The 27,525-nt window shown below is 41.3% G+C and overlaps 3 protein-coding genes across 4 annotated transcripts; 1 reads left to right on the top strand and 2 right to left on the bottom strand.

The window, feature by feature from the left end:
- The first annotated feature begins 471 nt into the window (after window positions 1-471).
- smpdl3b (sphingomyelin phosphodiesterase acid like 3B) lies at window positions 472-4,895 on the top strand. The gene is made up of 8 exons (XM_050047044.1): window positions 472-868; window positions 984-1,197; window positions 1,472-1,569; window positions 1,658-1,801; window positions 1,924-2,093; window positions 2,473-2,653; window positions 3,726-3,859; window positions 4,002-4,895. The coding sequence occupies exons 1-8, from the start codon at window positions 808-810 to the stop codon at window positions 4,362-4,364; spliced, it is 1,365 nt and encodes a 454-aa protein (XP_049903001.1). The 5' UTR covers window positions 472-807; the 3' UTR covers window positions 4,365-4,895.
- Window positions 4,896-5,029: 134 nt separating this feature from the next.
- mecr (mitochondrial trans-2-enoyl-CoA reductase) lies at window positions 5,030-11,131 on the bottom strand. The gene is made up of 10 exons (XM_050047045.1): window positions 10,809-11,131; window positions 9,143-9,240; window positions 8,875-9,006; window positions 8,635-8,778; window positions 6,177-6,279; window positions 5,895-5,997; window positions 5,743-5,816; window positions 5,588-5,648; window positions 5,420-5,492; window positions 5,030-5,334 (listed from the first exon to the last, which is right to left on the bottom strand). Exons 1-10 carry the CDS (start codon window positions 11,003-11,005, stop codon window positions 5,171-5,173), a joined length of 1,149 nt encoding a protein of 382 aa, XP_049903002.1. The 5' UTR covers window positions 11,006-11,131; the 3' UTR covers window positions 5,030-5,170.
- Window positions 11,132-13,652: 2,521 nt separating this feature from the next.
- On the bottom strand, window positions 13,653-26,938 carry lin28aa (lin-28 homolog Aa). Of its 2 annotated transcripts, none has more exons than XM_050046862.1 (4): window positions 26,804-26,938; window positions 25,765-25,937; window positions 21,679-21,863; window positions 13,653-17,450 (listed from the first exon to the last, which is right to left on the bottom strand). In XM_050046862.1, exons 1-4 carry the CDS (start codon window positions 26,811-26,813, stop codon window positions 17,231-17,233), a joined length of 588 nt encoding a protein of 195 aa, XP_049902819.1. In that variant the 5' UTR covers window positions 26,814-26,938; the 3' UTR covers window positions 13,653-17,230. The 2 variants fall into 2 exon arrangements, with proteins under 2 accessions (XP_049902819.1, XP_049902818.1); XM_050046861.1 differs by lacking the exon at window positions 26,804-26,938 and adding an exon at window positions 26,404-26,560.
- Window positions 26,939-27,525: the final 587 nt, after the last annotated feature.

The raw sequence follows: 27,525 nt of genomic DNA, 5'->3' as shown, positions 1-27,525 counted from the left end.
CAATTAGTTTATGAATTTCAATCTGCGCTGCGGGAAGTCCGAGCATCACCTGAAGGCAACATATGCAACTCGAATTATTCTACTTTTTTAATGAAATATTATATTTAAGCTACAATGTCACAAAAAATTGTAACGTTAACACACCGATCAAAGAGAAAAGAAACATATGCACTTGTTTGTGTTGCAGAAAACCCATATCACTCTCCTGTAAACTAATAATTTAGGCTTCATGCCAGAATGGACAACTGCAGGCTGAAAGCAAGCCTCCTGATTGTATCTTTAGCCCATATAAAAATAGTTTACATGGAGGGATTCGGCACTGAAGTACCCGGATTAGTATATTTAATTCCCTTTTATGGCCAATCTGTAGCCTTTAAATATTGCGTAGTCAGTACAGCGTTTCAATCTCTGGATCAAATCACTGGAGTGTTTCCACATGATGCAGAAAGTTTGTCTCATCGCCTGCCGTACTGCTGTGGGTGTGTTCAGGGCTTGCTGCCAAAAATGTGTTAATATTGCGACTACACTTCTCCTTTTTAATTCATAAAAATACACATTGACGTTTGCACTTCTTTCCAGGTGTAGACTATATTAAACTATCTGGGGTAGGTTATAACATTTTAACAAAAGAGGGAACTAAATAGTCTATAAAGTATAACAGAGAAATCAGCAATGGACCACCCTCAGGCCAAAGACGCGTCATAAACAGCTGTATCCTGTATCTTATCTTGTTTGCCCTTTATAGACTTACCTCTTAAACCCGTACTTGACTTTTTTCGGACTTTTGCTTTCCTGGAAGAGTTCAACATGTCCGCAGTGAGGCTGCTCCTGTTTTGTCTGTTTTTCAAAGAGCTGTTCGCGCTGTCAGGTATGTAGCCTGGTTATATTTTTGTAGACTACATCATTAAAATGTTTCTTTAGAACAACTCCTATCATAGTGCAGAAACAACTTCATGTGCGTAATTACGCATCGTTTTCTCCAGGGAACTTTTGGCACATCACGGATCTGCACTGGGACCCAACATACAAACTAAGCGATAATCCTGAACTTGTGTGCGCATCAAGCGGCAAACAACCTGCGGTCAATGCGGGGAAGTATGGAGATTATGTTTGTGACTCGCCATGGCTCCTTATAAACTCCTCTGTATATGCCATGAAGAGTATTCTACCAGATCCGGACTTCATAGTATGGACAGGGTATGTATGCGCTTTATGTTGACTATAATGTGTTTAATGGCGCTTGGTGCTTGAGTCCCAAGTCCATCTATAGAGAGAGAAAGGCTTCATAACCATCATGTTTATGTTTTTACGAGATGTCATGCACTATAGGGGCACAGCAACTGTTCCACTGTGAATTAGCCCATTTCATCTCTAATAAACCCTCTCCAATAGTGGAGCCCAAAAAATAATCACTTTTCCTATTGCGCCTTTAATCCCGAAACTATCTGCTTTGTATTATTTTGCTTTTCAGAGATGACACACCACATGTACCTAATGAAGATCTAGGTGAAGAAGCAGTGCTCCACATTATCAGCAACCTAACACACATTATAAATCAGGTGTTTCCAGGTGAGTGTGAGGTCGAGACCTTTAAGGGAGAAAATATCAAAGATTACCATCATTTTTTAAACTCATATAATTGCTAAACCTTCCTTAGAAACTAAAGTGTACTCTGCCCTGGGTAACCATGACTACCACCCAAAGAGCCAACTTCCAGCAGCCCCAAACTACATATATAACGGAACAGCAGAGATGTGGCAGGACTGGTTGGAGCCACAGTCCAGAGAGACTTTTATAAAAGGTGGATAGAGCCTCCTGTGATGCTGTTTTTGTAATTGCTTTCCTAAGAATCAATTAATTATACATTTGAAAGCACACGTCCAATTGTGTCATGTATTTTCTGCTATATTTTTCCTTAAACAGGTGGATATTACACAGAAAAGCTACTAAATCGAGCAGGTTTCAGGATGCTGGTCCTCAACACTAATCTCTACTATGACCAGAACAAGGTGACCCAGGACATGGAGGACCCAGCAGGCCAGTTTAGCTGGGCGGATCGGGTTCTTACAGAGGCTGCCAACAACAAAGAAAAGGCAAAGTAGCTACTTCTCTATCCATGCCTCACAACAATTAAATTAAATTGGATTCAGTGCCATGTTGTAATTATAGTTTAGAGGGCAATAAATCATTCAGTGAGTAATGAACTCCTTATTCCTCCTTTTAACTCTGGTTACTAAGGTTAACAGGAACTAAGATTTGAGTTTACATCCTCTTAATGAAAATTGATCTAATGGGAAGGAGGTCAATTTTCACAAGCAGACTCTCCCTAATCCAAGCCCACTTTAAGTCATGCCTTGAAAAAAGATGATTAAACTGAAATAATAGACATAAGATGATTTTTCATACACTAATGTGAATAAAAAATAGATAAGAAAATACATTTTGCTAACTCTACTTTGTTTTATCTACCAGGTGTACATCATCGGCCACGTTCCCCCAGGTTTCTTCGAGAAGAAGAGAAACAAGCCGTGGTTCAGGCCTCAATTCAACAAGCTATACTTGGATTTAATCCAGAAGCATCATTCAGTCATACATGGACAGTTCTTTGGCCATCATCATACCGACAGCTTCCGAATGTTCTACAACTCAAAGGGTAAGGTCAGACTTTTCAATGTCTTTACAGTGAGACTAATACATCAAAGGAACAGTGCGTAGGATTTAGGGGGATTTAGTAGTATCTAGCTGTGAGGATTGCAGATTGCAATCAGATGAAACTTCTCCCGGTTACAATTACTTCGGTGTTCATTGTTCAGGTGGTTTTTACCATGAGCCGATTATCCACAGAGGTCTCTTCCTCTCCAGAACAAACAAACCGGGCGATTAAAACTGGTAAAAATACTGGATAGAATAGTTTCACGCTAAAAATCTGTGTTTTTCCAACGCTGCTCGTCGTGGAGGGGCTGCTAACTACGATGGCTGACGTGAAAACATAAAATGGTTTCTCTGGAGCCAGTGTTTGGTTTGTCCGTTCTGGGCTACTGTAGACGAGGACCCTCTCTCTATGTATATATAAACAGCGATCTAAACGATAATAACAATATAAACATTCTAAAGGTGCTTTCATACCTGCCCTGTTTGGTTTGGTTCAATTGAACTCAAGTTCATTTGCCCCCTAAGTGCGGTTCGTTTGGGCAGGTGTGAACACAGCAATCAACAACCAGATCAGGCCTTCTTGAAGAGGTGGTCTCGGTCCGGTTACAAACAAACTCTGGTGCGGTTCATTTGTGGTGAGAACGTGTTCCGCCCTCGATCTGAACCAACTGCAGTCACATTACACATTGTTTGGGTTAAACATGAGTTTGACTAAAAACATAGTCCACGGCAACCAGCGCTAAAATCAACCTTCTGACCAATCAAGAGCAGCTTTCTGGCACAAGGCATTTGATCTGGTCCGCTTGTAAATGCTGCCGTGAGAACACGAACCAACTCTAGGCAATTATGCAACTTAGTAACAAAATTAGTCCCTGATTCGGACCAAAGCAAGACAACTCTAGGTCTGAAAGCACCCTTAGGTAACAAAAACATGATTCTAATAATATTCCATTCCTGCCAGTATATCCTCCTAAATTCTACCCACTGAACCCTTTAGTGTCCAGATGTTCCCTATGACTTTTTGGCACATTATATTGTGATAATCAGAGGTGATGGCCCTTCTGTTTCTACAGGCTCTCCTATCAGCACAATGTTCCTCAGCCCTGGTGTCACACCATGGAAAACCACTCTTCCTGGAGTAGTGGATGGAGCCAACAACCCTGGGATCCGTGTCTTTGAATATGACACTCAAACACTCCTGGTCAAAGTAAGTAAAGGCCAGTCTGTATAATGTCCACTCACATATTTAGGAGTCTTTCTAAGCTGCAATAAACAGCCTCCATAAAAGCAACTTGTGCTTATATTGTTCTGGTTTCTGTTTCTTAAACCACCTGTTTGAATACACGCAGGATGTGGTGACACACTATCTGAACCTGACACACGCTAATGCAGCCCGCGGCCGCTGGGAGAAGGAGTATCGCCTCACAGAGAGTTTCAGAGTACCAGACGCCTCCCCAGCCTCCATGCATCAGGTTCTGGAGCGTATTGCTAATAATCATTGCTACCTACAGAAGTACTACGAGTTCAACTCTGTCAGCTATGACCTGACGGAGTGTAACAGAGACTGCCGTGTTGATCACGTGTGTGCAGCCAGAGAGGTAGACTTTGAGAGGTATGAGCATTGTCTGGAAAAAGAAGGGGCAGCTGCCATTTATGGTGGGCTGTTGCCGTTCCTCTCTGTGGCTTTGAGTCTGATGTTGGCCAATCGGTAATGATCATCTATCACAGATCATTGTGGCTATGTAAATATTTAACAGTTACTATCACAGGATGTTTTCATGTTCTAAATCATAGACATCTGTCATTTAGGTGAGTCATGCATATACAAATGCAGGTAACGAACAACCTTTGGCTTCAGCAATCTTAGATGTGGCCTCTTGACCTTGGTTCATTGGTACTGGCTGAATACTTCATTTCCAGTCAATAGAAAAAACTATGATGTATTCATTAGGCTCAAGAGGCTACAGTACATTCAGCTGTGATGTTCTGGATGAAGAAGAAGAAGAAGAAGAAGAATCCAGACTTTTGTCAAATGTTTTTTACCCCAAACATTCCCGTCAAACTCTACTGTATCTATTTAATAAAACCGGATACGACTAAAACATTTGTGTATTTGTTGAAGGTTATTTTAGCAGCAAGAATCAATGCTTGGTGAACATCAGTATTATTGCAACAGTCATTAATGTCAATTGCACTTACTCATGCCCATTAAACTTTCAACCAGTGCAACTTGTTACCACACATATCAGATAAACCTGCAATATCTGGGTATTATGATACTTCCTGTTATCCTTAAACGCTATATAAAGATTTAATGACTTTTTAATTACTGTCAGTAAATTGTCAGGGATCTCAAAATGTCATAAAATGACAGATGTTGGACTTTGAGCCTGCTGTGAGGACACATTTATTGAGTATGTGCTTGAGCAGTGCATTCCATTGACACAGACAATAGAGTGGCCCTCCTGGGGTTTCACTTCAGTTCATATACTCTGGACTGATTCGTTGATGATTCCGTTCACATGATCAGGACCTGTTTAGCTGAGGTGAAGGGCTGCATAGCCGTGTCTACAGCTTTCTTGTAATCTTGAAGGCCCACCTCGGTGCAGGCAGGAGCTGTCAGCTTTCCCTGCCGGATGAGGTGACAGAGTTCATCCAGCATGGCTCTAAATGCCTCTCCATCTAAGGAGAAAGTCAGTATGTCTCATTAAATACAGTTTAAAAGAGTATTTTGATCTTTGAAAGCAGAGACTCCATGCCAACTCACCACTTGAGTGCTCTCTCTTCCACTGTGTGACCCAAAATCCCCGAACCTTCACGTCCTTGAAAATAAGAGCACTCTGGAGAGAACAAGTTTAGTGAGTGTTCTGAGAAAAAAAGTGTCTCTGTGAAGTGAAACGTTAAATCCAGGAGGCTGTAGGAGGTTTCATCTTACCACAGGGACAGTGACTGGCTGTTTGGCCATCCCTCCATACGTCACCATGGATCCTCTAAACCTGAAACACATGGGAATTATAACATTTTATATCAGATTTTGTATTTAGCGCAAGATATTAAGTTATGTCAACAAAGATGACAAAGCATCCTCACTGTAGATGACGGAGCAGTTCTGTTGCGCTCTTGCCCCCAACTCCATTTAGTGCAAGTTTAGGTTTTGGACAGGTCTTTTTAAAAGAAAAAATATATTAGGATTTTTTATTCACCAATATCCAAAGCAACATTATCATATCTTTTAAGCTGACCTTGAACAGCTCCTTCATCTCAGGCCGCCTAAGTGCTTCTTCTTTGATCACGTATGTTGCTCCGATGGCCTTCAGCCTATCACTGAGCTGTGTGAACTCTGGCCTTTGAAAAGGGAGAAACAATGAAGACAGTTTTACAGTCATACATTCTGAAAAACTCTCTCTCTGCTACCCTTGGATAAAAGACCCCATTATCTCACTGTGAGGTGGGCTGATTACCCGAGTCAGTGATTAGGACTAAAATGTTTAGTCTTGTGAAAAAACTTGTGTACTTAAGTTCACCTGTCTCTGATGACGTTGATAGTGTTTATTCCCCTCGCAGCAGCAATCTGTATTACAGCCTGCCCAACTCCACTGTTGGCTGCGTTCTGGATCACAGAATCACCTGCAAGAACAACGGATTGAGGGAAACTGTCACATGATGGCTAAAACTACAACATAGAACGCCGTGTTTTTAGGGATAATTTAGGCATATTCAAATCTCCATTTTGATGTGTTTTCCTTACAAGCACTTACCTTAAAACTTCAATTAAAAGCCTAGTCCCAATTAAATACTATGGCCCTTTTACTAGCCTGGTATGGCTCCACATTTTGACAAATAAACAGCTGTCTCAATTACACACCTGGTGTGGTTGCCAAGCAGTTCATTTTTTTAATAGAAACTCTGTATAAAAGCGGGTTGTTGGCTACCTCAAATTATGTGTCCGTTCCTCGATTATTCTGTAAATTATTCATATTCCTTTAGTCCGTAAGGGTAAAAAATAAAAGAATCAAAAAGGTTTTTCATAAAAATGAATCCAAGTTGTGAGTATTGTTTTAACAGAAAAAAGTGGCATTGTGTCGGTATGCCGGGCGCCGTAACTCTTTCTCTGATACGCTGTCTGCCGGAGCTATATCAGATGAATGATTCATAACTGACATATTATCTGACGTCTAATTTTTTTTACCAGTTTAAATAAACAATTTGATTGTATTTCCCGATCTTTGCAGAGCAATGTTTTGGTGTGAAAGGAATTAAAGGCCTGTCCCAAATACAGGCCTGTTGATTTCAGTGATTTAAACAAATAATAGCCTGGGCTATTAATAGCAGTTTTACTGTAAATTGGACGTGTGGTTCCCATCATGTGTATACCAGCTTGCTTGTTGATTATTGCCTGGGTCCATCCCTTGGTCTCTGCCAACTTCACTGAGCTGGCTGATTCATCTGACGTTGTGACATGAAACAGGGATTTCTTGGTGGAAATAAAAGATGACCAATGGGTGGTGCGGAAAGACCAATCAGGGCTGAGGTTAATGCCACTGTCAAGCTATTGTGTAACGGTGTGCCAAAACCAACAAGGAGTAATAACAACAATTGGCAGCGCATTAGACAACATAAACACTACTGTTGAGGCTGTTCTTAATTGATATGTCTTCTCAGTATCACCCAACATAGTTTGTTTTTAACTTCACTCCACTTCAATCGACTCTTAAAACCCTGGTAAGAAAAGGTATGTTGGTATGGATACGCATCAGTCAGTACGTTTACATGGACAGTTTAATTCCCCTTTCATTCGGAATGAAAGGCCATTCCGATTAAAAGTGGTCATGTAAACTGTCATTCCGATTGAAAATTAAATCCAATTAAAGGGGGTGGTTTATTCCGTTTGTCATTCCGAATGAAAGAATTTTGTGTGCATGTATACACTCATTCCTCTTTAAGTTCAATCCATTCTTTCTGCACATGCTCGTTTCCTTGCCCTTCTGGCACGATGATGTATATAGAGTGCATAGCAACGGGCTGAGATAGAGCAGTCGGACTCGTTGCACTCACCGGTTTCCAAACGCCAAAGCACGGTCTTCTATCTCCCTTCTCCTCCTCAACAGACGAAGCATTCGTACTGCTGCTTCAAGAATATGAGCTAAACAAGCCCGAAAAAGGCACTAAGAATGGCGTCGTCAAGCATCTTGTTATCCAGAGCGAGGACTACAGTGTTTTCTTCCCAAAATGTAAACACATAACATCCGCCCCGCCCCCTATCCAATCAGAAACGTTCCCTGCCCCAAACCTTGCGCAGACCCGAATAAAGGCGATTAAACTGATCTCCTGTGTAAATCCTCATTCGGAATGAATATTTTTCATGTAAACTACCTGGAAAAACTTTAATTCCTAATGATTTCATTCAGATTTATTTCATTCTGAAAGAGAAGCCATCATGTAACCGTAGCCAGTGTGAACCTAAAATGACGTCAGATTCAGGCGGATATGTTGGTCTCTAGTGGTTCCTCAGGGGAAATCCCCCATCCCCATGGAAATTGGTTAGACTGGACACAATGTCTGATATCGGACATGAATGATTAATGACCACACGTGGAGCTTTAAAGGTGCAAGATTCCTTCTAATGGAAGTTCACCCAATACCGGCCCATAAACCTGACCGAGGCAGTGGCTTTAAATTCACTTACCAAAGTAAGGACTACTGTTAATCACTTGTGCTTTAGTGGTCTTTTAAAACAAGCATGCTAACAAAAAAAGCTTTCAGTTTTACCAAAAATGTTAGTTGTTACATTACTGAAGCAGGGGGCTGATGGTTTCATCAGTCGGATTGCTTAAAAGCAATTCAATCAACATTTTATTTTGTAAGTGGAATATTTGTAAAAAGGAGGGACTGCTTCTATGTCTACAACTGTATGTCTAATCAAAGGCTTGTGGATCTATGAAAGAAAAATAATGTTATGATGCTGTGTATGTAAATGATTACCTGGCTTGAGCTCTTCGAAGTCAGAGAGCATCCTGAAGGCAGTGCAGGGATTCACCCCAAGCGTGGCAGCAGACAACAAGGGAATGTCATTTGGCAGCGATATGACATCGTCCTCTGCTAGCACTGCCTCCGTCCTCCACGTACCTGCTCACAAAAATGCACCACACTCTTGAGATCTCATAATGGAAGACATAGTTGTGATCCCTCTGACTTATTTGTGTAATTCAAGTTGTTACTTACCTAGACCTGCATCTTTTGGAATGACCCAGTCTCCTGCTTTCAGGGTCTTCACCTGACTGCCCACCTCTACGACCTGAGCCACCCCCTCGTTGCCCCCAACAGCTGGAAGGTCAGGCAAGATGGCATAAGTACCTGAGAAAAAAAACCCCACTCAGATAAACAACCAATCTTCAGACCTTATAAAAATAAATACTGTGTTGGGTTTCTTGACTATCTTGTTCATGTCAGTAGAGCTGTCTTGTGTTGAGGTAACTAACAAACCAAATACCTTGAATCATGTTGATGTCAGATGGGTTGATTGGAGCTGCTAACATTTTAACCAGGACTCCCTTTGCACCCATGGGGGGCAGATCTACATCCTCCAACCTGGCAACCACAAAAAACCTCATGTATAGACAAGCTATATACTATACATTGTCTTTTGTTTGGTTTGGTGACAGCATTCTTATTTATGAAATACAGTGTATCAGACTAGTAACAGATACAATAAATTAAGTCCAGGTCCTTCCTGGTGGTTATCATCATGGAGACAGGTACGACATGTCTGACCAAAGAAATACTGAAAACAAAAACTGAAACATGTAATATCAAAAGCAGATTATTTAGAATAGGAAGTTGACCTTACACTATGTTGAATGCATGGGTGTACAAAGAGAACTGGATACAGCGTTGGAGACAAAGCCCCATTCATTCCTATTAAACTTGCTCAGTGGGACATGAAACCAAAAAAGTTCAACTTCCCGGGTATGAGAGTCAGATTTTCCTAGGGGCCGAGTTTCTAACTTCGGTTTAGCCCTCCGCTAACTTGAACAGGGATGAAACGATTTAGTGTGGCTCTTCTAGACTTTCAAAGTGTTAATGATCAAATCCTGATAGAGTCATTTTGGAGGGGCTGCAACATTTAAAAAAAATGTATTCACTGATTTACAAATGTCTCTTTGACAATGAAAGTCTATTAGAGAAAGTCTTTTTGGGTACAATGGCGTCACGCGACCATGGCACCAGCTGTTACTGCTATGTTTTTACCATTTCAGGATTATGGTGATTTGTTATACATGAATGCATCTGCACACTGTTTGCACATGTTAGATACTGGATTTCATAGGGCACTGAGATTTGTCACATATTGTAAAGCCCTCACTCATCAGCCAAACTAGGTCAACTCCCTTTGTACATTTGTACTTTGATTGAAAAGAGATCTGACTGTAGCTACAGTCTGAGATCTCAAGGCCTAAGAAAGCTTTTATGTGCTCTGCTCCTCTCACTTGGGATAACTTTCAGGTGTTCTAGTATTTCTACATGTTACTGTGTATCTTTCATGTTTTTCATTGTGTGGTTGTTTGGTTGTAACTTTTTGTGCGCGGCTGTCTTGGCCAGGTCTCCCTTGTAAAAAAGATAGTTGATCTCAACGGGACTTACCTGGTTAAATACAGGTTAAATACAAGATTAAAAAATCATATCATCTAAACTTAAAAATGCTGTCTGAAAACACTTGCTTAACCATAAATGTTTTGTGTTTTCGGGTGTGGGATGGGCTCATTTTTGTTACTGGATGTATTGGGGAAACGGCCACTATGGTGCCAGTGGGTGTTTTTCGCCCTCCGGCCTCAGGGGGCGGTAATGAGCCAAGTTCGGCTTAGAGTACCGCAATCAGGCGAAGAAGACGTCGTACTAGACAACTTACTTATAAGCGACAAAAAGGTGAGATTTATGCTTTATTAGAGGTGTTTTCAATCGGTATTTTTAAATATAACAAGAGAAATGACTTCAAAAATGAAAACTATTAGTTGTTATTGCAAATGAACGCCTGGTTAAACGACCCAACTCTTTTAATGAGCAGCTTTAGCCACGTATTAACTGCATCTGCTACATTAGCATCGTCTCAGGGACAAATAAACAACATGTTTAATGTTTATTCAGACAGAAAGTCTTACTGAACAACTTGGGAGGGGTCCCCGTGCTTTCTGAACAGAAGAGCCTTGCATGTTGGTGCTGCTAGTCCCGCTGAATGACTGAAGAGAGACACGTTAGCATTATCCCTGTGCCTTGAGCATGTTACAAGAGCAGCAGCGACGCTTCTTCTGCTGATAGCCCGGCTTCTTAAACACACTATGTGAAATGTCGGCCACATCGCGACTCAGGACTTCACTTTAAACTGTGGAGTTAACCCCGATACGTAATAATATTTGTCATTTTAACTGACAGTTCTAGTAGCATTCCTCTGACTGAGCGCCATATTGGATTCGGGGAGGTTGTCATTGAGAATATAAACAGAGAACAGCGCCCCTGGTGGATAAAGGTGGTAATGCGCTGCCATTAGCTCGACCCATGGTACAGTACTTTGGGTTTCAGTGGGCTACCAGGCAGAGAAAAAAAAAGGAACTGATATTTTGTCTTTGGTATTCACTTCTTGTAAAATAAACCAGAGTGAGACTGACTTTACAGTCAGAAGTTTCTATTTGAGAACTATTTCTTTTTTGAGTCACCAAAAATGTAGACTACTCCCATGATCAATAGGACATCTAATAACTTCCTGAGACCTGAACTTGTGTTTGGTATACATACATACACCATATATCATTTCTCCTACCTTTTTGGAATCAGTGGGACCGAATAAGTATAAAAAACTATATGTTGTCAACGATGATTAAGTCCCAATGCCCACCAGCAAGACGATAGTAAAGTCCCAGTGTCTTCAAACTAATACTTCCTAATATACAGTGTCATAGCTTGTTACTGTTGCTAAAATTGGCAAAAACAAATGGGTGGCGTATCAAACTACAAACATTATTAATCATAAATAAACAAGTTTCAACCATAAAATGTGATCAAGTTTTGGACCTTGTCCTCTTATGTGTCGGGATCGGCTGCAGACTGACTTGGCAGAGATGGTTGCCATCTTGGCTTTACATGGATTAGTGTATAAGGTCAAGAAATCCCAAAATGTGATGTCCTTACATGAGGACACAGGGTCTCAGGGGGATAATATTCTGAAAGTCCATGGGCCAGGCTAGAATATGGCACCTCTTAAGGCGGCAAAATCTCTTTGGTACCAATTTGTTTGTAAGGTCCATATATGTACTGAGAGACATGATAACTATTTCAAATGAAAAGCTAAAAATGTTTTTGAAACAGTCGTTATTTTTGTCATTATCACCCATGTAGTATCTGTTCTGTAGGTTTTTGTGTGGCCTTTTGTGAGATCCTACTGTCAATATGTGCAATAATTAAAGGAACAGTATGTAAGATTTAGGGGGATTTAATGGCATTTAACGGTGAGGATTGCTAACTGCAACCAGCAGTTCACCACCAATGGTGAACCTTCAGTTAGGATTCTTTCAGTGTTCATTGTTTAGGTTTTCCATGAGCCAAAATGTCATAAATTAAACCGGTAAAAACACTGAATTAAGCAGTTGCAAAAACACAAAGGCACTATCTAGAGCCAGTGTTTGTTTTGTTCATCCTGGGTTACTGTAGACATATGGCGGTGAAACATAGCGATCTCCGTGGACAAGGACCTGCTCCCTAAGTAGATATAACGGCTCATTCTAAGGTAACAAAAACATGATTCTTATTTTCAGGTGGTTGTACACATGAACGTGGTGCCCATGTCTCACGGTCTCGCGCAAGCGCACACACGTGAGCTTGTGTACAGAGAGGCAGTTAGAGCTACAGGCTAGTTCAAATGACGTTTTTCCAAACAACTTTTTATGTCGGGGCTTCAGGACACTTGGATCACTACGGACGAGCAGTATGGAGATATTTTGTGGTTTCAATTATGTGTTTTTGGACGTTTGAATCTGGGGCGCCCAGCCTGCATTAGGTGGGATGTGGTTGTGTTGCTACCCACTCTCCCCTGGGATCTCCGCAAGGGATGTAAGGACTCTAAAACTTCACCTGAGCCTCCCTCGGCATATGGGTGAGTAGATAATAGCTGAATTTTCTTTTTTGGGTGCACTATCCCTTTAAGTATGATTTTGCATGCAAGCTTTTTACTCATAATGTTAGTTCTTTACAATCTTAATTGCAAGAGCAGGAAATAAAGAGGCAAGGAGGACACATGAATATTGACATATTTACTAGGAAATGGAGCAGATCTTTACATATAGAAACATAATCACAGTAATACTTTGAAAAGCCTACATGCTGCTCATCATTGACAAACTAGCCATTAAGATAAGATGGATCGTGATACAGTTTTATGGCAGTAAACATTAATACATTCATCAGTAATAAATGCACATTTTTTGGGGAAGTAGCTCTAGCCATTTATCTGATGATACAGCACCACAGATTGAATGGCTGATGGTCATAATCAAGATGTACCACGAAAAGCTCACATAACGCAAACTGTGATACAGAATGCTTTGATGTGTTTCAGATGTCGCCCTGAGCACGCAGTCGTACAAGTCCTTGGATTTTCAAGGTATATCTGACTCATCTAACACCTGACAATCATATCACAATAACACACCACTGAGGGGTCGAACAGAATCGTTGCAATCAGAATGTCTTTCATGGACTTTAGTTTCCAAATGATACGTACAGCAGAATATTGCAGACATTACCAAACATTCAACCAGTATCTAAATAGTGTGTCAGAATCGAACTAAAGGGTAGACAGATGAGTTAGTCAGTGGTTTCAGGGATTTTGTAAGACAGTTAATTGATCCATGTGTGTCCCTTTTTAAATGCAGAGAAAGAAAAAGTGTTCAAGTTAGAGGATATACTGGCACTGCAATCATAACAGTGCCAGTATATCCTCCATCAACATAAAAATACACAGAAAAGTAAACCATTCCATCTAATCAGAGCACTTACTTTAACAATCTTTCCATCCTTTCATATCCTGAGAAACATTATCAAAAGTCATTTTTTAATCAACTAATACATGTAGATAAACAGCAGAGTATGAAACAATATTTGAGTGTTAAGTCATCCATGACACATTCTTTTTGTCATAAGCATTGATAGTCTGAAACACCAAGTATTGGCCATGTGTTGAGATGAGACAACCCCGGGTTATATACTACTAGCCCCAATCCCTTGAACAATATTCTACTACATCCCCATCTACAACGATTATAGAGGAAAAAAAATACAATAATAGTGGAACATTTTCTTCATATCATGTCATAACATGGCAAAGTTATGTAAAAGAGGAGAAAATATAAAGATATCACCACAATGAGCGCTTGGAAAGGTGCAGAGTAAAAAAAGCTTGTTAATTTCAACTGTTTCACATCATTTGTAATCGCTTATCTTGTAATTTAACAGAGAAACTGTTGCACTAATTCCCAAACTCTTTACTTTTGCATCTTTGTCCTACGCTTCACATCATGTGGATGAACATTCAGTCCCTACGTTATCCTGAATAAACACTCCTCGACTCCTTCCAATCAATCTGAAGTATTCCCTGAGATTTCAGATTGGCATTTCCTGAGATGAGCCTAAGAGTGGAGTTGTTTTATCTTTCCCTAACAAGCAACACGACTGTATGTGGTTTATGAAAATCTAAAAAAAAATATAATATAAAATATGGAACATATATTCAAAAAGAGATTTAACTGAATATAAAAATTAATTAATGCATCTTACACATGATTAGTGCAGAGTAACATTGCATTGGTTTTGGCATAGATAGAAAAGAAGAACAATGGGCCTCTCTTCTGAAAGGATCATTGTGCACAAAAATAAAGAATAAAAAAAAGAAAATCATACAAGGCAAAGAAAATAAACTCACAGTTAACGTCAGTCCTCAAAATACTATGTCCCTGTACAGTATGTACTGTATATTTTCACTCATGTGTTGCAATATATTACTGTTACACTGTATTCATACTGCATTAAATTACTGTAAAAGGACAATGACAGTGATTTATCAAGCACATATGTACAAAGTAACATGAGTACCTTGATGTTAAAATGTGTTACCCAAATATATTCTCATGTCATATATAGCTTTGAATGACAGTTTCCTGATATCTCCTTGAACATTCATTGCTGAGAGGCTTCAACAGAAGCAGAGGAAGAAGCGGCAGCACTCTTGGATGAAAATAAATAAGTAGTATGATTTTTTTTTTAAAAAGGCTTTAGAATAATTTTACATATATATTAATTGGGTGTAAAAGTCATGTCAGCTTCTCCTGTAAAACGGGAGTAAAATGCTGATTAGCTAGCTAGTTCTACATGCTCCTCCGTGCAGGCTTGGTGTTCCTGAACTATTACCCTACTAAGGGTCATAGGGAGGTAATGTCTTAAATAAACTACCTAGAAATGGATCACACTGGATATAAACAAAAACACCAGCCGTCCCACTGGCAACATCATGTCTGATTCTGCCTCAGTTTATTCAAGTATGAAGAGGAGAGCTAGCTGGACCCCTCAGTAACTCAGTCCAGGTCAAGTATCTTACTAGTAGTGATGATGTTTTGGGTTTTAGTATCACGCTGGTTGGTATTCGATCAAATCCAAGTTGAGGTAATTATGAAACAGCAGTTTTCACACAGCAGCCAATGAAATGAGGAAATACTGTAGATGGAAAGCTCCCAGAAAGGTTAAAGAGCAACTTAACACCAGGTAGTAAAACAATGTTTTGCTGCCCTCTCTTGTAGAGACTTGAACTACATGCAGTCTGCTAAATAGTGGTGACATCATGTTTGTTGGCACTCAGAGCAGCTGTGATGTAGAGTGGAACAATGGTGCCATGCTGCGTCACACAGTGAAGTACAATCGACCACATCCAGCTGGAGTGTGGTCCGGCCCAATTGCCAGGAGAAAATTTTGGCATTGTACATTTCTACAAACCAAGAATACATTACATTTGCATGTTTCATAGGTATATATATGTAAGGGTTCCTAAAGTGACGTAATTTATATGAGTTGACTGTTATCCGGAGGTTTGAGACCGAACACCAACACTGGCTGTGATTCAGTCAGTTATTGCTGTATTTTCAGCAGATGTTCAGGCACCAGACGTGGGTGTTTTGTAGCGATCTTTCGCTGTTTTTGCAGGGAGTAGTATGCAAAAAAAGTGGTTGTTTTTTACCAAGACATCACTGCTTTTCCTGCCTGGATTGTTCCCTCCCAAATTGGGTGTTTTAAGCCAAAACATGACGTTTTTCTAACCATAACCAAGTGTTTTTTGTGTGTAATCCTAACCACACAATAGCCAGTGTTGTTGAAACATCAAGTTTCAATATATCCGCTACATGATGATGTACAAATGTAGTGCGCCAGTGGTTTGCAGAAATGTGCAATGCCAGATTTTTTTCTGGTGATTGGGTTGTGAAGTCAGAGGTTCAAGAGATTTCAGTGGCAAGTACGCTTCATCAGAAGTGCTTGTTAGATGGTCCACAAGCTTTTGAAACACCCTCTCCCAACACCTCTCTGGCGTCTGGGTCTAACCATTTCTCTTTTCTTCTGAAACTGAAATTTACGACATTCAGGGCGTGTCAAGTGTAAAGGGGTTTGTTACAACTAATGGCAGTGCTGTGTAAATACTGTAGTGCAAAAAGGATTTGATTTAATCCCAATTCAAATCACAATCTCCAAAACTGTATTCTGAGAATATTTGGTTTACCATCAGCGGTTTGAATGACAGTTTAAGTAGCAAACCAAACAACGAGCACATTTAGACAGCTGGCAAAACTGTCTAAAGGTGGATGAAAGTAATGAAATGACAAAAAATAACTGACCAAAAGCTGGAAATCACTTCTGGTCTGACATTCATTTGGCCCCAGGAAAACTGGATGGTCAATTGCGATACTGGCAGATGCCAATACATTGCCTATAGCTATACCCTAAAACCCGTCCCATGTGTTTTCACAAACCCTCCCACTCCCCATGCGATATGCAAACTAACATTCATTACAGAGGTACCAACTGTCACGCATCTGCCTTGTCGGATAGTGAGATGTAACAGTCAGAACGGAGACTAAATGGTAAGGCAGCAAAAGTGTAGCTCTATACTAATCACACTGAGTATTATGCAAAAACAGAAGAGGTATAGTGCCCACAGAAGGGGCACAGTTTCACATAAAAGAAAACAGATCCTAAAAAAACTCAAATTAATCAGTTATATGGCATTGCTCACTACAATCTCAAATCCCAGCAGTGATTCAAACATTAAGAAAGCGACCTGAGTGCAATAATACAGCAGTATTCCTGAGTGTTACACCAACTGAAAACAAACAAAAACAATTCAGCAACATTCTTCATCAGCATTTCTTTTAACCTGAGGTAGTTCCAAAAGCAGCCTCGACAGGTGGAAGGGATCCGTGTGTCCCATCTCTCCATCAAAGCAGTTTGATTGGCCTCTGTGCTTCCCCGGCTTCAGTGTTGCCCAGTTCCCCGTTTAATCTGAGGTCTCCGGGGGCGGTGCCGAGTGGCTGTGCTCCTCTTCGTCTCCTTTCGAGGGGGACGGTTTTCCCTGAGAACCCGGTGAGGACTGTTGTGCTTTGATTGGGCAGTTGGCAACCATGTGGTCAATGCTCTGGCAGAAATGGCACTTCTTGGGCTGGGGTGGTAACTTGCACTCTTTGGCATGGTGGTCAAGGCCTCCGCAGTTGTAGCACCTACAAGAGCAGAGAGCATTTAATCACATGAAATTGGTGGTTGAACTAACCAATTCTTCAGCCACTTATAGGCATGGGAAGGAAGCTTTGACCACAGCAATGACTCATAACAACATTTAATTTGATAGGGCCTACACAACCAGCAGAGCAACATTATTACTCATTTGTCAGTTTTTTGGCGTCCTGGCAAATACAAGTCCAATATCCACTCTCCTGTTACCTCTGGTCGGCCTCCACAGGTCTGGCCTTGGTCTCCACTTACTCCTGAGGGAAATATCTGTCTCTGCTAAACACTCAATGATGTACACCAGCTACCTCAATACAGAATCAGAATCAGAAATACTTTATTGATCCCCGAGGGGAAATTATTTGTCTTTCTGTCTGTCTGTCTGTCTGTCTGTCTGTCTGTCTGTCTGTCTGCTGTTTGACAGTGTATTGTCTACCTACTGCAGCCAAGAACAACAAGAGCAGTGAGAGTGAAACAACCTTGTGCAGGCCAGACCAGAAAACCAAAGCCCATGTAGATCATGTGGTGGCCAGAAGTTCCCATGAATCTCTCTACATTTTGTTGTAATTTGTTGTCTTTTCAACTTTTGCTACTGGAGCTTTTATGGCCCATGACAGAGATACATCCATCAACATCAGAGAAATGTCCAACAGATCTCCAGACAATCACTGCGGGTGGTGTGATGCCCCAGCAGGGACCTAAGGCTGTTTCACTCCCCAATCCAGTGTAATGGATTAAATAAGACTCAGGCTAACCCAGCACCACGAGATTGGAGACTGTTGTGCCTACATCTCTGCAGAGACCTCGTCTCATCATAACATCCAGGCTCAGACAGCTGTACTTGACAGACAGACCGTTGACCGCCAACAGAGCGCAGGACTCCGGTGGGACAAGTGGAAGTGGGCCCTGTGTTTACATCAGTGATGCCTGGTGCTCAAACATAATCAAAAATTGATGGACAGTGTTTCACTGGTGCTGAATTATTAATGTTAAAATGCTGGCCTGTGAGAAAATTCCTCCTGATGCAAATTCAGAATCTACAGGAGTGCACCACTGTTTTTGTTTTATGTTTGTCTTGTATTGTAGACTATTACTGACTTTTGTTGTGCAACCCTGTATTGTAGAGTGACAATAAAAGAACCTTGTAATGAGTGACCCTCTTCATATACAAGTAACCTTGTGATCCACTGTTAATATATAGAAGTACTGACTATAGCTGCACTCCAGAAATGTTTGAAGACACAGAACAACTCTGTATTTTGAGCAGTAATGTGTCTAATGTGGTTTGTTTTTCATTGAAAAAACGTTTGATTGACTAGTTAAACATTTGTACATGTCTGCTTCTCCTTTATTCAAAAAACCCCAAATTTCGAAACTTAAGTGGACGCAAGATGTCTGCTACCTCACTGAGAAGTACCTTGTCATATTGTATATTAAACCCTAATTGGCTGGTAGTTGTGATGTAGCAAAACCATTCTTTACCCAACTTCAGTCTTATTCTGTTCTAGAGAATTTAGGGTAGTAACTACAAAATTTCAAGGCAAACCGCAGTGAATGTAGTTAACTATGCTCTGCCTTGGGTTCTTGGAGATTTAAGAATCTATCGGACCAAGGAAAATTGTAAGCATTTAAGGTTAAAAGTGAACATGAGGATGAGGATGATGCCAAGAACAACATGATTGATAACATGAAGATGACCATAGCAACATCAGTGATAATGATCATAATGTTGATGTCAGGTAATCTTAATTTGGATCAAACGGATGAAGTGAATATTACAACAGTACTTTTTAGTACTAAAAAAAAGACCTCTATAATGAAACAAACACAAATTGAATCTAGTAAGAAATTAGACTGTTTTCCTCATACTGCCAACGATAAGACACTTAAACTTAAGGTACTGCCCTTTGCAAAATGCTACACATGAAACTACATTGTTAGTGTATTATAAGGATCATAAGTCAAAACATTGAGCATGGTTTTTAGGGCATGAAAATTACTTTATAGAAATATATTCAATGAATGCATTACTACATCTCTACCTTTAACAAACCTGACTGCACAGTCCAAAAAAAAAATTGAGGCCATTTTTCTCAGTTTCAGTGTTTGCATAGCTACTGTGATTAGCCTTTGTAGGGCAGCATAATTCTGCACAGTGGAGGTAAAACACCCAAAATAAGTCCCAGTACCAAAAGCACATTGGAATTCAGGGGGAGTTTAAGTTGCACCTGTTTGCCACTAGATGGCAACATTTCACCTGGAATGACTTGAGTTTGCATTTGGTCATAAATCTTGCAGGGGCATTCCAGGTCACACAGCATTGCTTTTAGGAAGAGCAAACCAGGTCAGAACACCTCAAAACATGTCTTAGATGCTCAAGAATTACAACTGAAATGTATTAAATCTACCTATTGGGCAACAGAGGGTTCAGCTATTCACATGGCAGGGATCCTATTTTTCCGTGGACCTGTTATAGTTACCATGACTCACATTATCTCAGTGTATCATGAACAGCTTGTCCTATTTGTCAGTTTGTCACTGCCAAAAGCTTCCCGTTGGACTCTTTTGTATCGAAGTAAGACATCCGTTTCATCGGCATTGAACTTTAGAAATGAACACCATGAGGGGTCAGCGGGAGCCATCACTGGTGCCATCGGCCGCCTCTGTTCAAACATAATCTATAGAATGGCCACGCGTGCAGGGGCGGAAGACAGATGGGTGGTGGGCGTGGGGCGGTCACTCTGTGCCACTGCGGACCCCCTGCCACCATTGTAGCAGCAGATGACGTTTGGACTGGGCTGCTGCTGAGGGGTCATTGTGCGGTTGGGGTGGTGTCAAGGTCTATACCGTCACATCACAGAAGCTCCCTACATCAGCAACCACGAGGAGGCAAGTGGAGGGAAGGGGAAGTGGTCCCTTTGTCTAAAAAAGCTGCAGTAATGACCTCTGAACCCTGCCCTCCCCGCCCTCTCCTCACTTCTCTAACCCCCGATCCCATCCCTGCCCCCAGCCCTCTTGCATCTACTCATACACTGTTGCCATGACAACAGTGACCTTTCACCCCCTTGCCCGGGCTCTTACATCTGTTATCAATTAAATGGACAGGAGCTTTTTCCCCACCCTCAGTCATATATATACACACACACACACACACACACTCACAAAGGTGGTCTATAAAATGTAGACTGAAAAACTGCTGGTGGCGGACCATGAACCCAGAACTGAAACTTACTCCTGTTTTAATGATATCTGACTACTGCTTAAAAATATGATCAATCAATCATATATGAACCGATGGAACACCGTCCAGTGTTGCATAATGAAATACGCTAGAGGGGAACAATATCTTATCTATGGATCAGTGTGGTCTACGGAGAGTTATCGAGCCACAGCGGGCCTCCCAGGACTCTTTGAGGCGGTAATGATCTCTGTTCTCACACTGACTACTCTCTGGCTCTAATCACAACTGACAGGGGGGTGAAGTTGATACACCTCTAACCCCATACTATATTGATATTCAAGGAATGACCCAAAAATCAAGGCCCCCTTGGCTCTTCCTTCTTTCTTTCACTTGGAGGGACATTGTTGCCTTTGCATGAAACCTCAAATCTTCAGAGGAAATGTTTTGGGCTTTTTTGTAACTTTTCCAGGACCTGAACTCAGGAAACCACTGCCTCAAGAATTCTGTAAAGGTTCAGATCAAACCAGAATATAACAATCGCTTCTTTTACAACAATGAGGAATGACTATTACATAGAGTTTGTAATATCCCTCACTCCGAGACAGTGCTAGAATAACCATCAAATTCTAGATTAATGTTTACAATATTCAAATTGTGATTTTTAGTTATGAGATTGGTTTTGGAATTACAATCACTTTGGTGGTTTAGGAAGAGGGAGAGAGTCAGTGGGTGTGAATTCATCAGGGGCCAGCAGATTTAAACAGTTATTGATCCAGGTCACATGTCAAGCCTGCTGGTGTGACCCTTGCTAGGGCTTGAGGTGGGGGTTGGAAGAGGAAGGAAAATGGGGAGAAACTAAAACACTGTTGTATATCTGATTCCAAAGTGGACCCACCAATTGAGCCTTTTGCCTCTCCAAAGTTGGCAATTTATTTTGTATTAGTTTTACATGAACAGTGTTGCTCTGCAGGTTTAGAAAACTGCACCACTCGCATTCATTTAATGTCACTCCTGCTCTTCCCTAGATCGTCTCTGCTTACCTATCTCCCTTTGAACGTCGCTTCTGGACCTTCTTGCCTTTGGGTCTCCTTTCACTGCCCACACAGTGGATGCCGCCTGGCCCAGTAACATTCTGTGACTCCAGGCCCTTTGATGACTTCTTGAAGGTAAACTCGACTGCCTCGCCTTCCTTCAGGCTGCGGAAGCCATCCATGTGCAACTTGCTCTGAAAGAAAAGGAGGAGGATTTGGCATCAATATTGTTGTTTGGTGTTGGGGGAACTCCAGTTTTGTGGTAAATTAGGTTTGCCAAGCCCTAATAGATATGACAGGTAGAGTCAAAGGCATAATTAATGTTTTCCCATTTCACCATGGAAATAAAGTAGATAATACTCAGTGGAAAAATTTGATTTTCCGAAACCTTCCATATCACAAGACTAGTGATCAAATCACCTCCACATAAAGCCTGAGGATACTTTGACCCATGAGACAACAACTCCCATCCATTCCTGATAGTGTGATACCATCAGAGTCTGATTGGACTTATCAGGTATTTTAAGGTGATCATTATATCTCACCAGATAATCAAACAAGCCCTACAAAGCTTGTTGTTCCCACTCAACTGATCAGTTTGTATATAAACTGCCCTGCATTAAAAGGCACCGTTGTCTTAACGCTGCTTTGTCTTTTGGCTGTGTTTGAGTGGTAAACCTGACGAGGATAACCTTCAACCCATCCCCCCCTCTGGAGGAACAGCATTCCACACCGCTGCCCCCACCCCATCCTTCTTCCCACCCACATCACAAAGCTCCACTAACACACTGACCACCACCACTAACCCTAAACTGCAGGATGCAAGGGTTAGTGCTACGGTTGGGGGTGGGGTGAGAAGGCTTCTCTCAGAGATTGGGGGTCAGGGTGACATTCCTTGGATGGTTGTTTGGCAGAAAGACGTGGAAGATAAAAGTTGAGGGAAAGCACAAATGATTGGTATCTCCCTTTGAGCCTCCTGCTAAGCTACATATTCACTAAAACTATGTTTACCTGAAATGACCTTTGAGGAGGTTCTTCTTCGTGTCTCGCCAAAAACATTTCCGACTCCAAAGAAAGGAAAAGGGTGATGAAGGGGAAGGCAAGGTGTGGTGCGGTTTTAAGGATAAAACCCAGAGATTGGTTAACACAACATGGGAAACCCCTCTCTAAAATTCCCTTTGAGGGAGCTGTGAGATTAACTTGTCACAACTATAGCAGACTGTTGACATAGGAAGAAAGATCCATGATGTAGCGGGTTTGTTTTGATAGACGTTAATCCCATTTGCTTTATTTCAGTTTTGAGTAACGTCACATCCATCTGTCAATTATGAATAATCGTCTGCAGCTTGCATTTGCCAAAACCACCAGTGATTAAAACCAAGCTTCTCAAAGCACTTGGTTTATTGTAAGGAAAGTCTGGGGTTCACTTTAAACCAAATCCATCAGGGGAATCCTTTAGGACAGGTTATCAATTAAAGGATACAAGTAATAGTTATAGTGAGCTGCAAACTAGCAACGCCTTCCGCAGTGAACAAAACAAAAACAATAACACCATCCTCTCTAATCCTGTGACTCACAGTTGAGCATCTGCCGTAAAGTCCTGAGCAACACAATTGGTAAGCCATGACATTTGAGTGGCAACATGGACGTCCGCAGAGCCCCAATCCCATCAGGCCTCTCTACCCTTGTGACCGTTAACCCACTTCCTCTCCCATGTGTGACCTTCCCCACCCCCATAACGGACCCTCACCAGCCACATGCCCACACCAGGTTATCCACGCTCATAAACACACATAGATACACACAGGTACTGTACACACCAGGGTGGGGGCCTTTAACTTCCAAGGGTCTGATGTTGAGGCACTATTAGTGGGGTCTACTGTAAACTCTGTCCAGAATGTGTCTGGAAGCCAAGTGAGGCAGAGAAAGACATCAGAGCAGCGAGGGACAAAAGCAGGACTGCTGCTGAGACAAAGAGGGGCTCGGTCACGGCCGAGGGGTGCTTCATTCGGATGCATGGCTCTATTGTCCACCTGCACAAAGGCCAGTGGACCCTGGGAGTTAATTTTCCTTGACACGCGGCCACTAATTTTAGGGCTGGGGCCTTTTTGCATTGCCATAACCCCTATACATCCATCATGGGCACGCGTGTGTGTCTACCTTTTCTGGTGACAGAGAAGGACATAAGTCATTGGTTACGTATTTCTTGGGGATAAATTGAGAACATGGTGTGAGGTTTTCGGTTATAAAGCAGTGAGCATCACGCCCTTTCTCTCTTAATTTTAGCTTCTTTTAAAGCAACTTGTTTTCATGACATACAGACATATGGTTTTGGACGCTAGATTGGATTTAAACTGCATGTAACAGCAGTTGGCATTATACCTCATGTAAAACCATCCATTCCTCTCCATTTTCTTCTCTCTGTAACTACTGGAGCACCACACTGTCAGTTTCTAAACCCCAGTTGTACTCATGCTTTGGTTTGCATTATGATTAATCAGGCAACAACTTCCTGTGTAGAGTCAAACAATATTTCAGTTACAACGGCTGTACAGAACAATGAAATCTCTCTATTTGCATCATCATAACAGAAACGAGTATGACTTTCCTGAGTCTGAAAACTGGCTTCAACCTAGTGTGGTTTATCAAAGCTTATAAGAATAAAATGTAGACGATGGACCGGCTTTAAGTGGATGCATCTATGGGAAATAAAAATAAATCTTTAGAAGAGAAAAAAGCACTTTGATGAACAAATGTCTCCACATTAAAAAGCCTTGGAGAGTGGTGGCATGGTGAGGACAAACAAATCTTTACTCTTTAGGGTTCACATAATAGTACACACACTCACAGAGGGGGTTGAGCAGACAGCAAAGAGCCTTTAATCACTTTATGACAGGAACCTTGAGGTGAATGAGCAGCTAGTGGGGACTCTCATTCATTTGCTAAGCCTTTATCTTATCAGACAGCAAAGGAGGCGCTCACTCACATGAGAAGTCGAAGGGAAATGCATCCCCCGCCTCTTTACCTCCCACTTCACCAGTTACATGTAAGAAGGTTTAAACCTGGACGAACCAAGGTGTTTTCTTACATCTCTTTAGTCTAAGAAAGCAACAATAGCAGAACAGCACCAACTGTAGCCTAACTGAATCTACAACCCTCTTACAGCCATCACAGACATATTGTCAAGGCAGTCGAACATAAATAGATATAAGTAATTTGGGGTGTATAAAGCCTTGTTAAAAAATTACTTCCAAAAAAGTAAAATCATGGATATTCACTGGCATGTGCATGTCTGTTAAGAGCTTATTTTATCCCTACAAGGAAGTGATCAATAACCCTTGTTTGGGTGTTTTTCTGTTCAGTGAATTCAAACCACTTATGACTCATTTCAAAAGATCCCACTTCGTCAACAGATGCAGTGATAGATGGCAAAACTTGTCAGCCACTCCTCACTCTCCAAACAAAAACTAACATGAGCAAATGTCCATTGTTCACATAGCCTCAGAAGAGGATCAATAACAGGTTTCCTCATCCTTAAAACACAAGTTTCAATGCACCTCACACAACACTTACTGGTCTAAATTCACTTTATAAGCACCGATGTCAGTCTGTGTAAGTGTGTGAGCTGTAACAAGTAATTTATTTCTCCATCATATTACAGCAGTGCCCCCCTTAAAAAACCACGAGGGAGGCCCGCAGCTCTCCTCTGGCTACAACACGTGTTCCCCTGAGGGAGATACACCCACAACACTGCAAAAGCACCCTACAAATTACATAGTATTCACTTTTCAAACGTAACAAAATGCCTTCTGACATATTAGATTGGTTAATTTTAGTGGACTTTATACCTGTACTTTTATTCGGGTACCTTTTTACATGGATTAATGAGTCATTGTGGGGAAAAAGAATGCTGAAAAAGAAAAAGCTAAACTTAATTAAGTTGTATTGGAAACAGGTGGGATGATCTCACTACCATTTGATTTCGGAAAAGTAGATTTTCTGCATTAGATAGACTTTTTTTTCAGAGTTGAGATGTAACACTAGTTCTGGATATCCTTAGTCACCGTTTCCGCCGCCGACATAGTCTCATCCTACCTGATGGACGAATACATCGACCGGTTCGTTCAGTGGCTCTCCCTCCCGGTTGGTCATGGACAGGAACCCGAAGCCCATGCGGACGTTGAACCATTTACACACGCCGACCCCATGGAAAGACTGTGAATCCTCCTCGGTGCTCGGTCCTTCATCCTCCTCGGTCTTACAAACGCCTGCAGAGAAAAGTGTATGTAATCACAAATTGACCCGTTTAAAGTGTTGCAAATGCGATTGTGTTTAAAAGGCATCTAAAAAAGGGGCCACATTTCAGTGGGGTTTGAAAGTTTTCTCCTCTTTCTCTTGCTGCTGCATCATCAATCAATACGAATCAATGAAATGAGTAACACACCCAGGCTGTGTTTAGGCTCAATTTCGATTGCGACCATGCCTAATTTCGCAAAAACAACTCAACAATATGCAACCTTCGTTTTCATTCAATGCACCAGTTTTCAAAGTCTTGCAGTTTTGCATGATGACAGGATCTCTTAATAGCGTTTAATGCATTGATTAGACACACGGGCTGCACATCACGTGTGTGAACAAAGCTTTAAAATGCTCCTCTGCAGTCACACAGCCACATCTCAGAGCAACTTCATTAACTCCTACAAAAAAAGGCAAAAGTCAGTTTATTTACTCCACCTGGGAATTCCTGGTTAGAAACGGAGCCCATGTCTTCAGCTCTGCCTTGAGTCAAAATTAGCACCCAAGCTACAGTATCTTTTTTTTTAGCCCTCAAACTGGGTAATCCTCACAGATTGCCACTTTCATGCAAAATGCTGTGAAAAGCAGAAACTGCGCAGCGAGAGGGAAAGCGGGAGAGGGAGGTAAACAAAAGGGGGCTGGCAACCTATTCCCCCTAAACAATGACGGGTGGAGGGGGTGGGGGCCACAGGGTAGGATTTTTTTTTTACTGAAGAATCCCCCCCACCCTCAAAAAGGAAAAACCCCTGTAAAACAATGCAACAACTCCTAACCCCTTTCACAAACCACTTCAACCATTCCCGGAGATAACTTCCCCCCCAGAAAGCTCCCAACATACCTTCTGCCATGTTTGAGGGCCAGTTTACTCCCAGTGTGTGTGTGTGTGTGTGTGTCTGTCCTGAAAAGCGTTTTCCTCCCTCTCTGTGTCCTGCAGTGGTCAGCTCTGTGGGTCAATACAAATGACCATTTCTCATCCAACAAACCCCCCACACACTCTCTCGGTCATGTCCACGTGATTCACAATTATAGTCCCCAAGGATATATTGCATATTGTGTGAGAGAAGGGCCCAAATGTGGGAAGTGACCAATCACATCTAACGAAAAATCACCATCATATTTTTTGTTGTTTCCACCCAGAAAGTTTAGTGATTCAATTTTTCTGATGGGCCTGTGTCCAGAATTTGGAAAATTTTTGTATGGTACATATTAAACCTACTTTAATTACCTGTCCCATGCCCAAAGACTTTGAATTATGACACAATAGTGGGACGAAATAAATAATTTTGTCTTTTTAATCCTTTAAATTTGATGTATCTTCCTGCAGCACGTGGACACAAGGGGTGCAACAATAGAAAGCAAAAATCCTGCCTTTTAAAATATCTTTTGTGTCAATTTATGTTCAGTAGAGCTGTTTTTTAATTGGGAATTGTCTGTAACCTATACTTTAATAAGACAATGCTAATATTTACTTTATTTTACTCCATATCATCTCGTATTTTGCCTTTCATCGTTAGTGCTTTCGTTTCTTTGCGAACAGTGAGTTGTTACCTGCTGTCCTAA

Source organism: Epinephelus moara, chromosome 6, assembly GCF_006386435.1.
Source record: "Epinephelus moara isolate mb chromosome 6, YSFRI_EMoa_1.0, whole genome shotgun sequence".
NCBI classification, from domain to species: domain Eukaryota; kingdom Metazoa; phylum Chordata; class Actinopteri; order Perciformes; family Serranidae; genus Epinephelus; species Epinephelus moara.
The sequence above is the reverse complement of the archived record's forward strand: the minus strand, read 5'-3'. Positions and strand labels throughout refer to the sequence as shown.

What these genes read in the sequence shown, in the direction of transcription:
- smpdl3b (XM_050047044.1), top strand. Translation starts at nt 808, where the DNA reads ATGTCCGCAGTGAGGCTGCTCCTGTTTTGTCTGTTTTTCAAAGAGCTG. An exon ending in TATAAATCAGGTGTTTCCAG is followed by an intron (nt 1,570 to 1,657) that starts GTGAGTGTGAGG and finishes AACCTTCCTTAG; the next exon opens with AAACTAAAGTGTACTCTGCC. An exon ending in CTGCCAACAACAAAGAAAAG is followed by an intron (nt 2,094 to 2,472) that starts GCAAAGTAGCTA and finishes TTTATCTACCAG; the next exon opens with GTGTACATCATCGGCCACGT.
- mecr (XM_050047045.1), bottom strand. Translation starts at nt 11,005, where the DNA reads ATGTGGCCGACATTTCACATAGTGTGTTTAAGAAGCCGGGCTATCAGC. An exon ending in TCCAAAAGATGCAGGTCTAG is followed by an intron (nt 8,779 to 8,874) that starts GTAAGTAACAAC and finishes TTTTGTGAGCAG; the next exon opens with GTACGTGGAGGACGGAGGCA. An exon ending in AGCCAGTCACTGTCCCTGTG is followed by an intron (nt 5,493 to 5,587) that starts GTAAGATGAAAC and finishes TGTTCTCTCCAG; the next exon opens with AGTGCTCTTATTTTCAAGGA.
- lin28aa (XM_050046861.1), bottom strand. Translation starts at nt 26,434, where the DNA reads ATGGGCTCCGTTTCTAACCAGGAATTCCCAG. An exon ending in TCGATGTATTCGTCCATCAG is followed by an intron (nt 21,864 to 25,764) that starts GTAGGATGAGAC and finishes CTTTTCTTTCAG; the next exon opens with AGCAAGTTGCACATGGATGG. An exon ending in CGACGTTCAAAGGGAGATAG is followed by an intron (nt 17,451 to 21,678) that starts GTAAGCAGAGAC and finishes CTGCTCTTGTAG; the next exon opens with GTGCTACAACTGCGGAGGCC.